At 47.2% G+C, this 22,531-nt stretch overlaps 1 protein-coding gene across 3 annotated transcripts in view; it reads left to right on the top strand.

Moving 5' to 3' along the window:
• EARS2 (glutamyl-tRNA synthetase 2, mitochondrial) overlaps positions 1–22,371 on the top strand; it is a 43,356-nt gene extending 20,985 nt beyond the window's left edge. The window contains exons 6-9 of one of the 3 annotated variants that reach the window (XM_055562712.1): positions 2,470–2,623; positions 2,736–2,866; positions 12,858–12,993; positions 20,879–22,371. In XM_055562712.1, the coding sequence (XP_055418687.1) occupies positions 2,470–2,623; positions 2,736–2,866; positions 12,858–12,993; positions 20,879–21,049 (592 nt within the window). In that variant the 3' untranslated portion in view covers positions 21,050–22,371. Of the gene's footprint in view, positions 1–2,469; positions 2,624–2,735; positions 2,867–12,857; positions 13,229–13,443 lie in introns of those variants that run through there. The other 2 variants (XM_055562714.1, XM_055562713.1) reach the window with 2 other exon arrangements.
• The last annotated feature ends 160 nt before the right edge of the window (positions 22,372–22,531 follow it).

Here is a 22,531-nt window from a genome sequence, read left to right as displayed (position 1 = left end):
AGGTCTTGTAGGTCTTCATAGAACCGTTCAACTTCAGCTTCTTCAGCGTTACTGGTTGGGGCATAGACTTGGATACTGTGATATTGAATGGTTTGCCTTGGAAACGAACAGAGATCATTCTGTCGTTTTTGAGATTGCATCCAAGTACTGCATTTCGGACTCTTTTGTTGGCCATGATGGCCACTCCATTTCTTCTGAGGGATTCCTGCCCGCAGTAGTAGATATAATGGTCATCTGAGTTAAATTCACCCATTCCAGTCCATTTCAGTTCGCTGATTCCTAGAATGTCGACATTCACTCTTGCCATCTCTTGTTTGACCACTTCGAATTTGCCTTGATTCATGGACCTGGCATTCCAGGTTCCTACGCAATATTGCTCTTTACAGCATCGGACCTTGCTTCTATCACCAGTCACATCCACAGCTGGGTATTCTTTTTGCTTTGGCTCCATCCCTTCATTCTTTCTGGAGTTATTTCTCCACTGATCTCCAGTGGCATATTGGGCACCTACTGACCTGGGGAGTTTATCTTTCAGTATCCTATCATTTTGCCTTTTCATACTGTTCATGGGGTTCTCAAGGCAAGAATACTGAAGTGGTTTGCCATTCCCTTCTCCAGTGGACCACATTCTGTCAGATCTCTCCACCATGACCTGCCCATCTTGGGTTGCCCCACGGGCATGGCTTAGTTTCATTGAGTTAGACAAGGCTGTGGTCCTAGTGTGATTAGATTGACTAGTTTTCTGTGAGTATGGTTTCAGTGTGTCTGCCCTCTGATGCCCTCTTGCAACACCTACTGTAGTGGTGGGTATTTCTGCTGTTGTTTATTTGGGGGGTGGGGGAGTGGGGAGGGATGCTGCAAGGCTTGTGGGATCACAGTTCCCTGACCAGGGATTGAAGCCGAGCCATGGCAGTGAAAGCACTGAGTCATGTAACCACTGGACCACCTGGACCACCGCGGAACTCCCACTGGGCATCTCTTGCATGGGACACTCAGGAACAAGTGCAGCGTGCACGTTGAATGCAGCTTGTATACCACCTTTCTTATCATGGAGAAAGTGACATCCTGGGGAGAAATGGGGTCAGAACAGACGATACTTGGTGACCCATTCCAGTCCTCCCCAAAGCACGAGGGGAGTCAGAGGAAAATGGCCGTGGCTTTTGCTTGCAGTTGAAGCCTGCAGGTTTCATACAGCTGAAGCTCTTCGCTTTAGGTAGCTCTGTAATCAAGCCGCTGCTACGACTCTTTCAGTAGCAGTACTAGAGATAGTAGTTGTCATGGCAGTGCTGGGGGCTTGGTGAAGGTAGTGATAATAACTGACGTTTCTCTAGCATGTGCTGTGTCCCAGGCGTGCATCCCTGGACCTTACGTGGATTATCTCAAGCATGGCCACTAGGGTCTCTTGATTTCTTTCTTCCCGCTGCCTTATCTAACTACAGAGGTCCTAGAAACAGCTTTAGTACAATTTCATGGGATTTCTCTTCATTTCTTTTTTTTATTTGTTTTGCTGTGCCTGGCAGGCAGTATGTGGGATCTTAGTTCCTTGACCAGGGATGGAACCCGTGCCCCTTGCAGTGGAAGCGTGGAGTCCTAACCACTGGACCACCACCAGGGAATACCCTTCATTCATTTTATAAAGTGATGTTTTGGGGCCACGGCATTCTCCGGATTGCTTCCCAGAGGGTCTTGTCCGTCCACCCTCTGCCTCGCCTAAGCCTCTGCTCAGATTCCCGGCCCGTCTCCGGCTCCCAGACGTGGCAGCCACACTGGCCTTTTGCTCAGTGTACACAGACAGCCCCTCCTTTACTCCGCCCAGCGCGCTGTGAGTGAGGCTCCGTTGTCCCCATGGTAACAGAGGAGCATCCTGAGCCCTGAGTGCTTGTGTCACTTGCTGCAGATGTCTGGCAAGGCTGGCTTCACTCCCACGCCTGCCCGACCTCAGAGCTCATGAGATGGTCACCCGTCCCTTGCTGCCTGCCTTTCTTCTACACCAAGGACAGGAGGGCACGCACCTCCAGAATGGCCTTCGGCCCTGTGCTGTTCATGCCCTGGGGTCCCTCCAGTCCTGCCAGGGACAGGGTGAGGGCAGCCCGGGGACTGAGGACCGACAGGGCCTGGTTTGAGGCTTGGAGTCTTAGAGGCTCTGCTGCTTCTGAAGGAGGGAACAAGGCGGTTAGAAGAATTCTGAAAAGGAGAAAATTTGACCTGACAGCAAAACTTGAGCTTTTTAACTGAGTCCTGAATTCAAATGATAGCTCAGGGGAGGGCAGCGGGCCAGGTGAGAGGTGCTGGGGAGCTGAGTCACAGGCAGACCGTCGGGAGTCTCCCTGCTGCTCCATCCCGGCTGGAGGGAGAGTATCCCCTGGAAGGAGTCATTCTGCAAAGCCCACCCACTCCCCTGGGGAGGAGGGTTTTGGCAGGGCTGGGGGTGGCCGCAGCAGCACGGTCCCTTGCCTTCTTCTCCTGCAGGCTGCACCTCCGCCGGCTGGTGGGCGACGAGACCCAGAGATGCCAGCTGGTGGGCCAGTTGCAGGCGCTCGTGGAGGAGGCATTTGGGAGCCAGCTGCAGGACAGAGAAGTCGTAGACCCAGCCTATGTGGAGAGGATCATCCTGCTGAGACAGGTGGGTCAGGAGCCTGGAGACCGAGGGAGCAGGTGGCGTCCCACTCCTCCCCTTTCCCATGTCAGGATCCCCCCCAACTCCCAGTGCATTCAGTGACCACCTCTCTCCCCAGGGTCACATTTGCCGCCTGCAAGATCTGGTCTCCCCAGCGTATTCCTACCTGTGGACCCGCCCTGCGGTGGGTCGAGCGCAGCTGGGTGCCATCTCGGAGAAGGTGGACATCATTGCCAAGCGTGTGCTGGGGTGAGTTCCCACAGGTGGAGCTCGGGGTCTGCAGCTGCCTCCCCTGTCTCCCTCCCAGGGCCCTCTCCACTCCAGGGCTTGGCGGTCAGGCCTGCAGTCTGGCCCCAGAGCTAGTGAGAGGTTCTCAGTGAGAGGGTCACTCATGGCACTGAGAAGCCCATGCTCCCCCAGAAGATGCAGTGGTTCTGGCTCCAGGATTAGACCCACCTGGGTGCCATTGCAGCCCTGCCACTCACTGACCCAGTTATTAAGTTGGTGCAAAAGAAATTACGGTTTCAAACTCTGAAATCATTATCAAATCATATCAGATCAGTCGCTCAGTCGTGTCCGACTCTTTGCAACCCCATGAATTGCAGCACGCCAGGCCTCCTTGTCCATCACCAACCCCCGGAGTTCACTCAGACTCACGGCCATCGAGTCATTGATGCCATCCAGCCATCTCATCCTCTGTCGTCCCCTTCTCCTCTTGCCCCCAATCCCTCCCAGCATCAGAGCCTTTTCCAATGAGTCAACTCTTCGCATGAGGTGGCCAAAGTACTGGAGTTTCAGCTTTAGCATCATTCCTTCCAAAGAAATCCCAGGGCTGATCTCCTTCAGAATGGACTGGTTGGATCTCCTTGCAGTCCAAGGGACTCTCAAGAGTCTTCTCCAACACCACAGTTCAAAAGCATCAATTCTTCGGCGATCAGCCTTCTTCACAGTCCAACTCTCACATCCACACATGACCACAGGAAAAACCATAGCCTTGACTAGACAGACCTTTGTTGGCAAAGTAATGTCTCTGCTTTTGAATATGCTGTCTAGGTTGGTCAGAACTTTCCTTCCAAGGAGTAAGCGTCTTTTAATTTCATGGCTGCAGTCACCATCTGCAGTGATTTTGGAGCCCAGAAAAATAAAGTCTGACACTGTTTCCACTGTTTCCCCATCTATTTCCCATGAAGTGATGGGACCACATGCCATGATCTTCGTTTTCTGAATGTTGAACTTTAAGCCAACTTTTTCACTCTCCACTTTCACCTTCATCAACAGGCTTCTTAGTTCCTCTTCACTTTCTGCCATAAGGGTGGTGTCATCTGCGTATCTGAGGTTATTGATATTTCTCCCGGCAATCTTGATTCCAGCTTGTGTTTCTTCCAGTCCAACGTTTCTCATGAGGTACTCTGCATATAAGTTAAATAAGCAGGGTGACAATATACAGCCTTGACGTACTCCTTTTCCTATTTGGAACCAGTCTGCTGTTCCATGTCCAGTTCTAACTGTTGCTTCCTGACCTGCATACAGATTTCTCAAGAGGCAGATCAGGTGGTCTGGTATTCCCATCTCTTGCAGAATTTATCACAGTTTATTGTGATCCACACAGTCAAAAGCTTTGGCATAGTCAATAAAGCAGAAATAGATGTTTTTCTGGAACTCTCTTGCTTTTTCCATGATGCAGCGGATGTTGGCAATTTGATCTCTGGTTCCTCTGCCTTTTCTAAAACCAGCTTGAACATCAGGAAGTTCACGGTTCACATATTGCTGAAGCCTGGCTTGGAGAATTTTGAGCATTACTTTACTAGTGTGTGGGATGAGTGCAATTGTGCGGTAGTATGAGCATTCTTTGGCATTGCCTTTCTTTGGGATTGGAATGAAAACTGACCTTTTCTAGTTCTGTGGCCACTGCTGAGTTTTCCAAACTCACTGGCATATTGAGTGCAGCACTTTCACAGCATCATCTTTCAGGATTTGGAATAGCTCAACTGGAATTCCATCACCTCCACTAGCTTTGTTCATAGTGATGCTTTCTAAGGCCCACTTGACTTCACATTCCAGGATGTCTGGCTCTAGGTGAGTGATCACACCATCGTGATTATCTGGGTCGTGAAGCTCTTTTTTGTACAGTTCTTCTGTGTATTCTTGCCATCTCTTCTTAATATCTTCTGCTTCTGTTAGGTCCATACTATTTCTGTCCTTTATCGAGCCCATCTTTGCAAGAAATATCACAGTAATCCAAGTCTATACCCCAACCAGTAATGCTGAAGAAGCTGAAGTTGAACGGTTCTATGAAGACCTACAAGACCTTTTAGAACTAACACCCAAAAAAGATGTCCTTTTCATTATAGGGGACTGAAATGCAAAAGTAGGAAGTCAAGAAACACCTGAAGTAACAGGCAAATTTGGCCTTGGAATACGGAATGAAGCAGGGCAAAGACTAATAGAGTTTCGCCAAGAAAATGCACTGGTCATAACAAACACCCTCTTCCAACAACACAAGAGAAGATGCTATACATGGACATCACCAGATGGTCAACACCGAAATCAGATTGATTATATTCTTTGCAGCCAAAGATGGAGAAGCTCTATACAGTCAGTAAAAACAAGACCAGGAGCTGACTGTGGCTCAGACCATGAACTCCTTATTGCCAAATTCAGACTTAAATTGAAGAAAGTAGGGAAAACCACTAGACCATTCAGGTATGACCTAAATCAAATCCCTTATGATTATACAGTGGAAGTGAGAAATAGATATAAGTGCCTAGATCTGATAGATAGAGTGCCTGATGAACTATGGAATGAGGTTCATGACATTGTACAGGAGACAGGGATCAAGACCATCCCCATGGAAAAGAAATGCAAAAAAGCAAAATGGCTGTCTGGGGAGGCCTTACAAATAGTCATCTGCATATCTGAGGTTATTGATATTTCTCCCGGCAATCTTGATTCCAGTTTGTGTTTCTTCCAGTCCAGCGTTTCTCATGATGTACTCTGCATATAGGTTAAATAAACAGGGTGACAATATGCAGCCTTGATGTACTCCTTTTCCTATTTGGAACCAGTCTGTTGTTCCATGTCCAGTTCTAACTGTTGCTTCCTGACCTGCATACAGATTTCTCAAGAGGCAGATCAGGTGGTCTGGTATTCCCATCTCTTGCAGAATTTTCCACAGTTTATTGTGATCCACACGGTCAAAGGCTTTGGCGTAGTCAATAAAGCAGAAATAGATGTTTTTCTGGAACTCTCTTGCTTTTTCCATGATCCAGCAGATGTTGGCAATTTGATCTCTGGTTCCTCTGCCTTTTCTAAAACCAGCTTGAACATCAGGAAGTTCACGGTTCACATATTGCTGAAACCTCACTTGGAGAATTTTGAGCATTACCTTACTAGCGTGTGAGATGAGTGCAATTTTGTGGTAGTTTGAGCATTCTTTGGCATTGCCTTTCTTTGGGATTGGAATGAAAACTGACCTTTTCTAGTCCTGTGGCCACTGCTGAGTTTTCCAAATTTGCTGGCATATTGAGTGCAGCACTTTCACAGCATCATCTTTCAGGATTTGGAATAGCTCAACTGGAATTCCATCACTTCCACTAGCTTTGTTTGTAGTGATGCTTTCTAAGGCCCACTTGACTTCACATTCCAGGATGTCTGGCTCTAGGTCAGTGATCACACCATCGTGATATACCCAGGCTCAAACACATCTTCATTCTCAAAATTGGAACCATATAATCAACGCAGTTTTGCCGACGAGAAATAAGTTTGCTTATTCCTGGAGCATAAAAATCTATGCTTCGGGATAGAAAGTGATGTATAACAAAAGCACATTTATTTAAGAATCTATTCCACTATCACCTGGCAAAGTTCAACAAAGCAAAACTGTTAATTACTTTCGCACCAACCTAATAGTTCACCTGCCAGGGGACTTCAGTTTGTCCAGGTTCCTGCACGTCCTTGAGCTTCCCTTCCCTCCCCTGCAGGGTGGAGGTGATACTAGGTCTCATTGTTCACAGTCACAGAGCTCTTTAGATCGTGAGGGCACAAAGTGCAACCAAAACTGGGTTAAGCAAGAGGGGAGTGATTCGTGTACATCACTGCAGAGGCCAGAAGGGCCGATGTGAGGCCCATGTTAATGCAGGGGCCAAAAATCATGGCACTGACTCCTCGTGTCTCCCTCTGCCCCTTTGACTTTGTGCCGCACACTCCCGCAGGCCGCCCGCTCCTTCTGCAGAGGTTCTGTATTAGATGGATATGTGCTTGTCTCCCTTACCTGCATTCGGATCAGGTAGTTCAAGGCTGAACAGCTTCTGTCCACGTCTCTAGGGTCCTGCTGTCTTTAGGTTTTGCCTGTGCTCTCCCTCTCTCTGTCTGTCTCTCTCTCTTTTTTTTTTTTTTGGCTACACTGGGTCTTTGTTGCAGCAGGAGGACCTATTGCAGAGCACAGGCTCAGTAGTAGTGGCATGTGGCCCAGGTTTTGCTCTTGTTCGCATGGTCCGTGGTGGCTCACGATTCAGCCAGAGGAGGAAGGAGGAAAGGGAGAGGGGACGGGGCGCTCCTTCCCCTTGAGGCCCTGGCTTAAAAGTTATACATGTTTCCACTCACATCCTGCTGGCCTTAACGCCTGCCTCGTGGCCATGCCAAGCTGCAAGGGAGTCCAGAAAATGTAGTTTTTACCTTGGTGGCCACATGCCCAGCTGAAGATTGTGTTAGTACATGTGAGAGGGAGAAAGGATCCTGAGAATCAAAAGCTGCCTATCTCACAGTCCCCACTGTGGGGGTAAGAGGGCAGAACCGCAGCCCCTGACTCCAGCCGTGTCCTGAAATTCACTCTGATGGGGTCTGATTGGCCAGGTTTTTCTGCCTCCGAACCAGTTACAGAGGCCTGGAAAATGTGATACATTGACCAGCTTAGGTTAGGTCATATGCGGGGCTTTGAGTGGACCCCCAGCCAGAGCTTGTGGGCTGAGGGCGGAGCCAAGTCATTCTACAGGGAGTGCTGGGGCCCTGGTATCAGGAGGAAGGGGAATGTGGGCTGGGCAGCAGACCCCACAAATGTCCATTTTACTCAACTTCCCAGTTTTGTTGTGAAGATTATGTTTGATAGGAATAGCAAACACTCATTTGTGTACTTGCTTACACATGTGTGTGCAATATGTTACATATCACATACGTTAGATAGGTAGATAGCCAGCGGGAAACTGAGCACAGGGAGCTCAGTTCAGTGCTCTGATGACCTAGAGGGGTGGGATGGGGAGTGGGAGGGAGGTTCAAGAGGGAGAGGAGATATGTATACAGATGGTTGATTCATTTTGTTGTACAGCAGAAAGTAACACAACATTGTAAAGCAATTACGCTCCAATAAAAAAATAATACACACAAGATATGTGCACATGTATGTATGCTAGTGGCAAAGAACCCGCCTGCCAAGGCAGCAGACGAGACACAGGCTCCATCCCTGGGTCAGGAAGATCCCCTGGAGAAGGAAATGGCAACCCACTCCAGTATTCTTGCCTGGGAAATCCCACGCACAGAGGAGCCTGGCAGGCTACAGTCTACGGGGTTGCAGAGTCGGACAAGACTGAGCACCCATACACATGACATGATGTGCACTGTGCATGCGTGTATACCCTTAAGTTCTCAGCAACCTAATAAAGGAACTGCTCTTGTTATCCCCACTCTGCAGATGAGAAAGTTGAAGCCCAAAGAGGCTCAGTAACTTGTTTAAAATCATGCAGCTGGTAAGGTGGAGGAGCAGGGATTGAAAGTCCAGCTGGCTGGGGTGAGAGAGTGAATGTAGTGTCATGTTCTCTGTTGCTTCTTCTTGGTGTGAAATGCTCGAACAGCACCTGATAACAAGAAACCATCACTATACCGTTAAAACATACATTCTGAAAAGATAAGAATATAATTAACGTGGCAAAAATACAAACAGTCCAAGAGGGTTTATAGCAAAAATTGTCTTCCCTCTTACTCAGTCCCCAATAGAAAGACAGTCCCAAATAGCAGTTTCCTTTGTGAAAGGTCTGCATAGTCAAGGAAATGAAAATAGAAAGACAGTCCCAAATAGCAGTTTCCTTTGTGAAAGATCTGCATAGTCAAGGAAATGTGTATATAACTCCATTCTTACAGACTTTTTATTTAAAATTTGTTATTAGTTCATTCAGACCTCTTGAATGTGGGTTTAAAACCTAGAAATTATTTTTAAATGTATATATCAGAATCCTATTGTTTAAAAATAATGTTATTTATTTATTGATGTAGTTTTGGCTGTGCTGGGTCTTCACTGCTATGCAGGCTTTTCTCTAGGCGAGGCATGCAGGGGCTACTCTCGAGCTGCTGTGCATGGACTTATTACTGCGGTGACTTCTCTTGTGGAGCTCAGGCTCTCGGGCATGTGCACTCAGTAGTTGTGGCTCCCGGGCTCTCTGGCGTAGGCTCAGTAGTTGTGGCTCCCGGGCTCTCGAGCGCAGGCTCAGCGGTTGTGGCTCCCGGGCTCTAGAGCGCAGGCTCAGCGGTTGTGGCTCCCGGGCTCTCTAGCGCAGGCTCAGTAGTTGTGGCTCCCAGGCTCTAGAGCGCAGGCTCAGTGCTTGTGGCTCCTGGGCTCTCTGGCGCAGGCTCAGTGCTTGTGGCTCCCGGGCTCTCTAGCGCAGGCTCAGTGCTTGTGGCTCCTGGGCTCTCTGGCGCAGGCTCAGTGCTTGTGGCTCCCGGGCTCTCGAGCGCAGGCTCAGTAGTTGTGGCTCCCGGGCTCTAGAGCGCAGGCTCAGTGCTTGTGGCTCCCGGGCTCTCTGGCGCAGGCTCAGTAGTTGTGGCTCCCGGGCTCTCGAGCGCAGGCTCAGTAGTTGTGGCTCCCGGGCTCTAGAGCGCAGGCTCAGTGCTTGTGGCTCCTGGGCTCTCTGGCGCAGGCTCAGCGCTTGTGGCTCCTGGGCTCTCTGGCGCAGGCTCAGTGCTTGTGGCTCCTGGGCTCTCTGGCGTAGGCTCAGTAGTTGTGGCTCCCGGGCTCTCGAGCGCAGGCTCAGCGGTTGTGGCTCCCGGGCTCTAGAGCGCAGGCTCAGCGCTTGTGGCTCCTGGGCTCTCTGGCGCAGGCTCAGTGCTTGTGGCTCCCGGGCTCTCTAGCGCAGGCTCAGTAGTTGTGGCTCCCGGGCTCTCGAGCGCAGGCTCAGTAGTTGTGGCTCCCGGGCTCTAGAGCGCAGGCTCAGCGGTTGTGGCTCCAGGGCTCTCTGGCGCAGGCTCGGTAGTTGTGGCTCCCGGGCTCTAGAGCGCAGGCTCAGTAGTTGTGATACAAGGGCTTTGTTGCTCCTTGGCATGTGGCATCTTCCTGAATCAGGGGTTGAACCTGTGTCTCCTGTATTGGAAGGTGGATTCTTTACCACTGAGCCACAGGGAAAACCCATGAATCCCATTTTTAATCCTTATCCCTCATCTGCCCCATTCCAGAACCCTCTCTGGATTTACTACTCTTTTTAATTATATCTAGATAATCCTTATTTTCCACCTCTTTACACAAAAGGTACAATATAGTACAATCACACTGGTATGTTTGGGGGTTTTTGGTTTAATTTTATTATTTTTTTTATTGAAATACAGTTGATTTACAGTATTGTTAGTTTCAGATGTACAACATAGTGATTCAATATTTTTATGGATTGTACTCCATCTAAAGTTTACGAAATAATGGCTATATTTCCCTGTCTTTTGTGTTTTTTTGCTTGTTTGTTTTTCACTTAACAGCATATCTTTAGATCTGTCCAGGCTTAGAGAGCATCCTCCTCCTCTCAGCGACACCTAGTCCTTTATCATACCACTTCACCATGATTTATTTAACTTGCCTCCTGTTGATGGACATTTGCTTCCAAATTTGCTGTTACAAACAATGCCGCAGTGAATAACCTTGAATAGACACCATTAAGCACCCTTGCAAGCATATCTCCAGGCTAAATTTCCCTGAGGTATTATTAATAATACTCCGTTAATTTAGGACATTCCATATGAGGCTGCCCTAGTTTACCAAACTAACGTCTTCCCTCCCCACACCTGCCATGGGATTAGGTTTTAGGGACACTCTGGGGCTCCCACTCAAGGCAGGAAAGCTGACACCCACATGTTGAGCAGCAACCAGTTCTGTCGAAGGCCCTCTGCCCATGCCAAGTCCTGGGCCAGCTCTTATTAATGTGTCCTGGCTGCCATCACAGGCCTCCTGGGGCCTGTCACTTTTACCAGCTCCTTGGCAGCCTGCTTCCCCATAATGACATTGAGGAGCTTGTTGGTTTTTACCCCATACTACACTTTTTTTTTTTTTTTTTTTTTTGAAGTATGGTTGATTTACGATGTTGTGTTAATTTCTGTGGTACAGCAAAATGATTCAATTATACATATAGATACTCTTTTCTATATATCTATACATATAGATATTCTTTTCCATTATGGTTTATCATGAGATATTGAATAGAGTTCCCTGGGCTATACAGAAGGACCTTGTTGTTTATTTATTCTATATGTAACAGTTTGTATCTGCTCACCCCAAACTCTCAATTTTTCCCTCCCCCCACCACACCCTCCTTGGCAACCACAGGTCTTTTCCTTATGTTTCCTAGATATGTTCATTGTATTGTATTTTAGATTCCACATAGAAGTGATATCACATGGTATTTGTTTTTCTCTTTCTGACTTGCTTCACTTAGTATGATAATCTCTAGGTCCATCCATGTTGCTGCAAACCATATTTATTACATTTTATATTTTCAACATTTCCTCTTCTCCATTTCATAAATAACAGCAGTCACGTGGTTTAGTTTTAAGATGCAATAAGAATGGTTACGTTTCTCAAACTGAAACTGAATTGCTCACGTACTGGAGTGAGTAAGGAAATGTGCCCGGGAAGGCCATTGGTTCCAATTTCCTCATGAAGCCTGTTCCTGAGCTGGAAGCCTGCCAGCTTCCCAGTAGGTCATCGTGGGGGATGGAGTGGCGAGCCATTTCAGGAGCGGTCAGTGTCAGAGCTGGCGTCCAAGATTGTCTGCACTAGTGAAGCTCTCCAGCCTTGGCCTGTCTTTAGCTCTGCTCCCATCTCTTGCTCCAATTCCAAATCAGGGCTGGGACGAAGTGTTTGCAGGTCTGGCCCTTACTAATTAGGAACTTTCTCTTGAGCTCAAACATGCTTTTGGAAGAGGGTCTCAGCTGGACTGCCAGGAAAGTGGGGGATGGTTGTTGGCCCATTGTACCTCCCGAACTGTTGCAGTTTGTGGGCAAAGAATGGTTATAGCAAGTGGTGGCAGGGCCATCGCTGATGCTGGGTTCTCCTGATGTCTTTCTTTCTGCTCTTCTCTGAACATCCCCTGGAAGTCTTTGTTTATTTATTTGGTTGCACTGGGTCTTCGTTGCTGCACACAGGCTTTCTTTAGTTGCGGCAAGCGGGGGCCACTTTTTCATTGGCGTGTGCGGGCTTCTCATTGTGGTGGCGCTCTTGTTGTGGAGCACGGGCTCTAGGCTCACGGGTTTCAGTAGATGAAGCACTCAGGCTCAGTAGTTGTGGTGCATGGGCTATGATGCCCTGAGGCATGTGGAATCTTCCTGGACCAGGGATCAACCCCAAGTGCCCTCCTTTGGCAGGTGGATTCTTATCCACGGTACCACCAGGAAAATCCCAAAGGTCTTGAAGCCATGATTCAGAGCATTTCTCAGAGGGCTTCATTCTTCCGTCCTATATCTAACTCATTTGTAAGTTTCTTTTTATATCCTCTTGCAATGTCTCTGAGCATTCGGATATAATAAATATTAGCTAGTATTTAACTTTTTATTGAAATATAAGATCTCATACTTCCGAGTTCTTACTGTCTGTTCGGCCAGGGTACTCCTTGCTTTACAAGTTTTAACTCAGCCCCACCATAGCTCTGTGAGGTGCAGAGACTATTATTATCCCCATTTTACAGGTGAGAAAACTGAGGCATGAAGATTGCATGACACAGGTGGTAATTAGTAAATCCTCTTACGGTATCCTCCAAGTTTCCCTTTTTTATGCACACTTGGCTTGGAGTCTCTGTGTTTGTAGTCCCTTGGTTGCTATTTCTTCACCAACTAGGATGGGAGTAGTAGATATCTCCCTCCACTTCCAAGCAGGCTTGAACATTGATTGTGCTATTAATTTATTAATATGTTATAGCTGATGGATAAGCTTCTGAAGTCCTCCCTTCCACCCACTTGCCATTGGCCTGTGCTGGCCCCTCATAGACTGGCTCTCTTCTAGACTTTTAGAAGGACCTGGTACGAACTTAACTCAGGACGTGCTGAATGGAGAACTGAAGAAGCTGTCAGATGGTCTGGAAGGCATCAAACACAGTAACGTGATGAAGCTCCTCCGAATGGCCCTCAGTGGACAGCAGGTGAGGCAGGCGGCTGGACTGGACTGGAGCCCTCTTTTATCCATTCAACTGACATTCACCAACAGCACTAAGTGTAGTTTGCGGGCTACGGAGATGAATGAAACATGACCACCTCCCCTCATTCAGTCATTCAACAGATAGTACCTACTGAGTACCTACCATGTACAAGCACCATGCTAGGTGCAGTGGATCCAGTAATGAGTGAAACACACATGCTCCCCCTCTTGAGAGAGCTGGCAGTTGATTAGGGGAAGGGACATACCAACCCAGGGAAAGCAGGCCCCAGGACCTATCCTCAGCCTCAGAAATTGAAGCCCATAAAGTGCACACCCTGCTCCGTGGGGTACAGACCCCGGTGCCAGCATTGGCTTGGGCATAACTCCTGCAGCTGAGGCCGGGCGTGTGTTCCTCAGGCAGTTTAAGGCAACGTTTTCTCTTGTTTGTCCTCAGCAAGGACCTCCGGTAGCTGAGATGATGGTGTCTTTGGGGCCAAAGGAAGTGCGGGAACGAATACAGAAGGTGCTCTGCAGCTAGAGAGAAGGTGGCAGGCCGGTAGAGGTGGCCGCAGGAACCGTACTCGGAGGAGCCACCCTCGGAGGAGAGGAGCAGGATGCCTGGGCCTGGCAGGAGCTTGCGGAAAGAACCAGGAGTGGACACAGAGCCTCTGGGTGCACAGGTGCATTTATGGCTCCACGCCAGGCCCATCCTTATTAGCTGGCCAGGGATGCCCAGACCTGTCTCACCTCCCTGAGTCTGGAAAGGAAGGCCTCACATCTGATTGTGACACCCCACTACACAGCAGACGTTAGGAGCTGCCTCAAAGAACAGTGGCAGCTCGAGCTTCAGTCTGCCTGGGGCTGCCATGACAGAAGACCACAGACTGGTGGCCTAAACAACAGGAAGTGATTTTCTGGTTTCGTTTCTCCTGAGGCCCCTCTCCTTGGCTTGCACACAGTTGACTTTTTGCTCTCTCCTTCCACAGTCTTGCCTCTGTCTATGCCCTCGGTGTCTCTGTCTGTCCAAATGCCTTCTTCTCACTAGGACACCAGTCAGATCAGGTTAAGGCCCAGTCTCACAGCCCAGTTTGGACTTCATCACCTCTTTATTATCCCTGTCTGCAAATTCAGTCACATTCCGAGGTACTGGGAGGTTGGGTTTCAACATGAGTTTTGTAGGGAACATTTTGTCAGCCCATATGTAACAGCTTGGCAGCGGCCTGGACTCTTGGACTCCAGTTCTCAAACCCAGTTTGACTTTGGAGCAGTGATTGACAAGTAGGCCTGAACTGTCTGTCAGACCTTTGGGGCTGCCCAGGAGGAACACTTAGGTTTTATACTACTCTTTGTCCTTGGACTTAGGGCAGCCTGTGTCTCCCTTCCCTAAAGGCGGTATCTTCCTCTTTTCCAGTTCTCCAGAACAAGTCTTTAGACTGGAGACCTTCACTCTGCCTATTTTGCATCTTCATATTCACCGCCTCCTTCCACCCACTGTTTTTAAGTCACTGTCTGAGGGTTTCTGAAATGAGATGTACTTCTTGGGGTGAATAGGAATAACTCAGTGAAAGGAGGATGGTAGCTGGCTACAGAGGCCCCCTCCAGGGTTTCTGGGCTTCCCCTGTGTGGCCCCCAGTCATCTTCATCACTACCTCCTGGCATTCACATTGAAGGGGGCTGCCTTGTGTGATGTGCCGTGGCTTCTGTCTCATTCCACATGGTGAAGACACTCAAACAGATACGGATCAGAGGCCTCCTGACAGCAGATGTATGAATGGGCCATCTTGGAAGTCAGTCTTCCAGCCCCAATCAAGCAGTTGGAGCTGACAGATGACAGCGATGCTGGCTGACATTTGACTGCAGCCTTCATGAAAGATCCTAAACCAGAACCACTAAGCAGAGTTGCTTCCAAATTTCAGGCACACAGTTATGAGTTGATAAATATTTATTGTTTAAAGCCACTGGGCTTTAGGATTATTTGTCACTCAGCAGTAGATTGCTAATACACTCTCCTTGTCCAGAGGAAGAGGGAAAGGGGATTAAATAATTTGCTGAGTTTCACCGAGACCTAATCATTCTTTGAAAAGTACATCAAGTACTTTGATGACAAGCAGTGGAAACCAGTTCTGCCTAGCTTAGGTGTTTTGGAGGCTTTATAGGAGTTTAACTTTCTGAGAAAGTCAAAGAATCTATGGGAAAATCAGAGAACCAGATCCTGGAAAAGACAGGAGCCAGGGAAGCTCTGATCATGTGGGCCACCACAGGAGCTCATGGTGAGTCTTGTCTGTGTTCTTGAATGGGAACACATTAACTCTTAAATATTTTCTGTTGTGGTTCCTCTGTATTTTTCCCACTCAGTTTTGGATGTGACTCAGCTAAAGATTCAGATACTAAGAAGAGGGTTCTGGTTGGGCAAACTGAGTCCATGTTACTATTCCTCAGCCAGGAATAGGTGGTCCCTCGGGGATGATATCCAACAGAGGAAAAGTTCCCAAGGAAGAAGTAGGGTACCCTTTCCAGAAGAAGGGGTAATGTCAGAAACAACAAGTATGGCACTGAAAGGACATAGAATAATAATGCTGCAATTTATTGTGCATTTACATGAGCCTCAAATACTTGTGGGTTTTAAACTATACTGGTAAACACTTTAGTCCATCATCTGTTTGAATCTTCACATTAGGCATTATTATTCTTGTGTTGTTTCTATGTTTCAGATAGGGAAACTGGGGCTCAGCAAAGTTGATCAACTCTGAGGGTTTAGCACGAGGCATTTGACAACCCAGAGTCCAACCTCAACTCTTGACTTGAGTGACATCAGAGCCTCCAGTTCTAAGACATCAAGTATGCTTATGAGAAACTCTAGCTCTCAGTGAGGGGATGTGGCTGTTTTAACAAAGTGGGTGATCAGACTGCTGAGTTGATAAAGATGTGGCCACTTCCTCATTTGGAGTGAGTTATCTGAGAAGCAGCATGTATCATCTGCTCTGGAGTTTTGCTGAGGATCAGAAGAAATGTGTCAGAGGACTTCACAGATTTTAAATAACCTCAGGCCCATCCCCCAGTGCTTTTTTGAAGTGCTTTTATAGTGAAGCAGTGAAGGTCGTGGAGGCCAGAAGCTGGTTCTGCTACTTACTCACTTTGGCTTCTGAAGCTCAGTTTCCTCTTGCAACATGGGGATAACAATTGTGTCTATCTCAACAATTTGTAAGAATCAAAATAGATGACCTATGTAAAGATCTTAAAACAATGCCTGGCACTCAGCAAATGTTATCTCTTACCATCACCCTCATCACCAGTATTTTCATTCTTGGAAATGCTGGTTGCAAAACATAGAAACAGACCCAGCCTAACTTAAACCATGAGAGGAATTTATTGAAAGAATTAGGACAAATCCAAAAGCAGGACTCCCAGCTGGACCTTACAAGAGACTTGATCTCTAACCAGTAACTCCTCAGAACCCAAGACACTCACCATTGTCCCTCTGAATCTGCAGTTTGTAACCATTTCTGTCTGGGTGTCTGCTTCCCTCATCTTCCTTCTGCAGGCTGGCTTTTTTTTTTTTTTAAATCTCTGTACTTGTCCAACAACTGCCCCAGCCCTAAAGCTGAATCATCTCCCCTCTGATACCCTGGCAATTCAATAACTAGTATTCTAAGTCCAAAATCCTAGGAAAGAATCTGATTGGCCTAGCTTGGGTCAGCTGTCTACCTCTGGTCCAGTCAACTGTGGCCAGTGGGACAGACTCATGTAATGCAGTCATGGCTGCAGGAGACCCACTCTAGTAATCAAGACAGCCGTTCTGCCCCTGGGCATACTCTCTTAACATAGTTTACAGAGTACCCATGTCAGAAAATTACTATTATTCTGTAGCCAACTTTAGAATCTCATTCATCATTGTCTTTATCTAGCTTATTTTTTTCTCATAATGCTTATTAATATATGAAATTACTGAGTTGTACATGTTTATTGTCAGTCTTACTCTAAAGAGGATAAGATTGAGGCAGGCAGTTAGTTTTTCTTATTCTTGATTGTAACCATAGTACCTGGCACATTGCCTGATAAATAGGGAGTCAGGTAAGGTCTCAGGGTGAAAAAAAAATGTTTGAGTCCTTTATCAGTTAGATCATTTTCTTCAGAAGTGGCAATCATCAGCTGGTCTAACCCTCCCAGATTCCAACAGTTTCCCAGGATGACTTTGATTGACACTGGGAAATCAAATTTCTTTTGCTAGATTTGCAGTTGTAGTTTACCTGGTACATTGCCAGTAAGTTGCATTGAATCCAGCTATCTGTGAGAGATTGACCTTTGACAAAGACTGATGTGAAGATTAAGATGGAATAGTTTGATATAGAGGGATGTTTAGTGGGAGGTAAATTAGAAATTGTCTTAATTGATTAATGTTTTTCTCATGATAAAATTCCCTAATTTCCCAGGGGTCAGGATAATAAATACTTAGAAAATGAGGGAACTTCCTTGGTGGTCCAGTGGCTAAGACTCCATGCTCCTAATGCAGGGGGCTCGGGTTCGATCCCTGGTCAGGGAACTAGATCCCATATGCCCAGTTTATAGAGTTCGCATGCCACAACTGACACTCAGCATAGCCAAATAAATAATTTTTTTACAATTTATTTTAATTCAATTATTTGTAATTGAAGGACAGTTGCTTTACAGCATTGTGTTGGTTTCTACCAAACAATTTTTTTTTTTTAATGAGAACTTTCTGGATTAGAGCAGATCCCAGAGAAGGAAGTTCATGGTTCATGTTCATGGGTGTCAGAGGACTTTATAGATGAACTTTGAACTGGGTTCTGAGGGACAAGTAGGAGTTTCCAGGTCAGTGGGAATTGGAAGGGTATTGACTGGAGTCATGGATAGGAGCTGAAGGAGTGAGATAAGTGACTAAAAACCCAACCAGAGGGGAAATCCGAACAGCCTTGATGCCTGGTCAAAGGCATCAGGGTACCATTCACTACAAATAACAAAACATCCAGATTCAAACAAGCTTAAACAAGAAGATTCAGTGTCCCACAAAGCAGGAAGTGCAGGGGTACGGCAGGCTCTGGGGTTGGTTAATTAAGCGTTCAGTGACCTCGTGGAGGTCTGAGGGACTTCCGATCTCTTTGCTTGATTGGCCCCAGCATTGGCAATAGCCTCCGGTTGGTTCTCTCTGCTCACGATTGGCCTCTTGAAGGGCTCAGGCCCCTCTGTACTTCCTCCTTCATGATGTTAGAGCGTGGCTTTCTGTGGCTCTCTCCCTAAAAGCATGGAAACTTCTCTCCAGCACCTTCCCCTACATGACTTCTCCATTCTTGAATGCATCCCTTCTGCAGAGGTGGGTGAGGAGCCCTCATAGGTCAGCTAGACCCAGAGCTGGGGCTGGGGCCAGCTCTTCTCTGGGTTCCTGGACAAAAGGGGGGGTCCATTAGAGAAGACATGAATTGGGTCTTCATGAAGTGGAAGGTGAAGAGCCACTGACATGCTTCAAGTAGGGAAGTGACAAGATCAGATTTGTGTGTGTGTGTTTTCCAGATTTGTGTTTTTTTGATTGATCATTCCAGAAGCTTCGCTGAACTGAGATTTGAGTGGGGCTGGCCCAGCAGCTGGGAGCCCTGATAGGAAAATGAGGCACAAGGGACTTCCCTGGTGGTCCAGTGGTTAAGAATCTGCCTTCTAATTCAGGGGACACCGGTTCAGTCCCTGGGCGGGAAACTAAGATTCCACATGCTGCAGAGCAACTAGAGAGCCCTCTGTTACTACAGAGCCCCCATGCTTTAGAGCCCGTGCTCTGCAGCAAGAGAAGCCCAAGAGCCACAACTGGAGAAAGTCCGAGCACTGCAATGAAGAGACCCTTCACAAAATTTTAAAAGAGAGTAAAAACAAAATGAAGCATGGAAGGGGGAAACATGATAAAGCCATTTTTTGTCATCACAGCCCGGCACTTCCTCCTCTAACTTTGCTGCTTCACTTCACTCATCCTTGCCTCATGAGCCCCTTTTGCTGTTCCCCAGCCACGTAAGCCTGCCTTCTAGCTACATTCTGGCTAGAATACTCTTGTTCATCTGCTCTTTGTCCTTTTGCCTGGTGTCTCAGTGTTCAAATCTCCGCTTCACTATTCCCTCTTCAGGAAAGCCTCTTACTCCCCCTAGAAGCTCTCCTTCCTCTGCCGTTAATCATCAACATCCTATTCTTTTCCAGGGAACACAATCAAATTGATTGTGTAAATATCGGATAAGTAGTTCAGCAGTTATTTGTTAGTGTAGATTATAATGTCCATAAGAGCAGAGACGTGATCTGTCTTGCTCACCACTAGACACCCCAGTGCTGAGAATGGTGCCTGTTCACATAGTCGGTGCTCAGTAAATATTGTTGAGTGACAGGCCAGACGCACACCTGATTGGATGGATAGTCAGGGTGAGCGCTCAAGTTCACGGTGCTCAGTTGCTGTCATGTCCAACTCTTTGCGACCCCATGGACTGACTGTAGCCCGCCAGGTTCCTCTGCCCACGGGCATTCTCCAGGTAAGAATACTGGAGTGAGTTGCCATGCCCTCCTCCAGGGGATCTTCCCAACCCACGGATCAAACCCAGTTCTCCTGCATCGCAGGCAGGTTCTTTACCGTCTGAGCCACAGGAGAAGCCAAGGAATGCTGGAGTGAGTAGCCTACCCCTTCTCCAGGGGATCTCCCCGACCCAGGGTTGAGCCGGGGTCTCCTGCATGGCAGGTGGATTCTTTGAACAGCTGAGCTGCCAAGTGCACAGTCATATGTTTAGCCTGGGTACTGTTTTGCAATATTCAGAAACTTCACATCATTTGTGGTTACTATTTTCACTAGTGAATTACAGGATGTGCATTTTTTTAAATATAGAAGGCAGTAGAAGCTTAACTTGGCACTCAATAAACTCATTATCACACCCTGGGGATCTCTAGCTTAGTCCTCGTATATGGGCAAAATGTGGCGGTCCCCGGCCTACATGCTGTCTCCACTGCCCCCTACCACCCCTCCGGCAGCCCTGATTGCAGTAGGACAGCCCAGGCAAGGAGGGGCAGCCTCTTGTCTGAGTCCATTCTGTCCTGTCTTCCTTCCTTCATTTCACAGTTATCTATTGCGTGCCAGGCCCTGTTAAGCCTAGGGGTGTGAGAGGAATTAGACAAAGCCTTGTAGATTGTGGGGGCTTACTCCACAGATTTGTGTTCGTTCCTTTCCTTAAGCTTTTAAAATAAAACACAAAAGATAAGGCTCCTGCTTCAAAGAGATCACCATCTCATAGGTGACTGACAGTTACAAAATTGCAAGTGTGGATGTGGTGGAGGAGGGGCAAGCAAAGTGATATACAGGGATGTGGGTATCTTGGGTGTCTGGAGCCAGACAGGAAATGCTTTCTTTCTTAATTGATTTTTTAATTACACTTTTTTTATAATTAAAAAAAATTTTTTTAATTTATTTATTTTAATTAGAGGCTAATTAGTTTACAATATTCTAGTGGTTTTTGCCATACATTGACATTAATCAGCCATGGGTGTACATGTGTTCCCCATCCTGATCTCCCCTCCCACCTCCTTCCTCATCCCATCCCTCAGGCCTGAGCACCCTGTTTTTTAAATTAAAATTTTAGTTTATTATATTTTATTTTATTTATTTTTTAAAGCCACACCGTGGGGCTTGTGGGATCTCAGATCCCAGACCAGGAATCAAACATGGGCCCTCTGCAGGGAAAGTGTGGAGTCCTAACAGTGGATTGCCAGGGAAGTCCCAGGAAATGCTTTCTTGACAAGGAGTTGGATTGCTGTTTTTTACTTTTAATTTCAGATAAACAGTGAATAATTTTTTAAGTATGTCCCAAGCAATATTTGTGACATGCTAAAAATTATTTGTAATTGTATGCTATGCTTAGTCTCCCAGTCATGTCCGGATTCTGTACGACCCTATGGACTATAGCCCGCCAGGCTCCACTGACCATGGAGATTCTCCAGGCAAGAATACTGGAGTGGGTTGCCATGTCCTCCTCCAGGGGATCTTACCAATCCAGGTCTCCCACATTGCAGGTAGATTGTTTACCGTCTGAGCAACCAGGGAAGTCCAAGAATACTGGAGTGGGTGGCCTGTCCCTTCTCCAGGGGACCTTCCCGACCCAAGGACTGAACCGGGGTCACCTGCATTGCAGGCAGATTCTTTACCAGCTGAGCCACCCAGGAAGCCCCTTGTAATTGTATAGGGGTGGGCAAAATGGGTGAAGGTGATCAGAAGGTACAAACAGCAAGTTATAAAGTAGCTAAGTCTTGGGGATGCAGTGTAGAGCGTGGTGACACTAGTTAATACTGCACTGTGTATTTGAAAGTTTCTAAGAATAGATTTTACAAGGCCTTATAAGCCTTTATAAGTTCTTATCACAAAAGAAAAACATTTGAAACGATGTGTGGTATTGAATACTAACGAGACATATGGTGATTGTTTTGCAAGGTATACGAATATCAAATCATGTTGTATACCTGAAACTACTACAATATTATATATGTATGTCATTATACATCAAAATGTAATAATAGAAATACAGTGCACAATAAATGTAATGCACTTGAAAGTGAAAATATGTCATGTCCAACTGTTTGTGACCCTTTGGACTATAGTCTGCCAGGCTCTTCCATCCATGGGATTCTCCAGGCAAGAATACCGGAGTGGGTTGCCATTCCCTCCTCCAGGGGATCTTCCTGACCCAGGGATCGAACCCAGGTCTCCCACATTGCAGGCTCCTTCTTTACAGTCTGAGTCAACAGGGAAGCCTCACGCCCAAAACCATCCTCACCCCTGCCCTGCCCAGGTCCATGGAAAATTGTTTTTCATAAAACTGGTCCCTGGTGCCAAAAAGGTTGGGGAATTAGATAGACAGGGCCCCTGCTTATGAAAGTTCATTGTCCAGAAAGAAGAGACAGACCATGGGCCAGGCACATGACACAGGAAAGGAAATGGAAACCAGAAGGGAGCTTGGGCAGGAAGGGGGCTGCACAGACACGCAAGACCGGTCCTAGGAAGGCTGGCGAGGGTGACAGCATTGTTTGGCCTGAAACCAAAGCTTCTGCACCCAACCACTACACAGAACTCCCAAACCACTTCCTGACCGCCCACTTACCCTTTAACCTTTCAGTTGTGGTCTCTCAAGCATTGACTGCAGGAAGAATGATTAGATTCTTGTACTTCACCCCACTTCCTAGGTTCAGAGAATCTGCCTTCCAATGCAGGAGACACAGGAGATGTGGGTTCAATCCCTGGGCTGGGAAGATCCCCTGGAGGAGGAAACAGTAACTCATTCCAGTATTCTTGCCTGGAGAATCCCATGGACAGAGGGGCCTGGCAGCTACAGTCCATAGGATCACAAAGACTCGGCTGGAATCTGTGAATGGCTGAAGTGAAAGTCTTAGTCCCTCAATCATGTCCGACTCTTTTCAACCCCAAGGACTGTAGTTCACCAGGCTCCTCTGTCCATGGGATTCTCCAGGCAAGAATACTGGAGTGGGTTGCCATTTTCTTCTCCAGGGGATCTTCCCAACTA

The sequence above is a fragment of the Bubalus kerabau genome, chromosome 23 (assembly GCF_029407905.1).
Source record: "Bubalus kerabau isolate K-KA32 ecotype Philippines breed swamp buffalo chromosome 23, PCC_UOA_SB_1v2, whole genome shotgun sequence".
Taxonomy (NCBI): Eukaryota; Metazoa; Chordata; class Mammalia; order Artiodactyla; family Bovidae; genus Bubalus; species Bubalus kerabau.
Note: the sequence above shows the minus strand (reverse complement) of the source record. Positions and strands in the feature narration are given on the sequence as shown.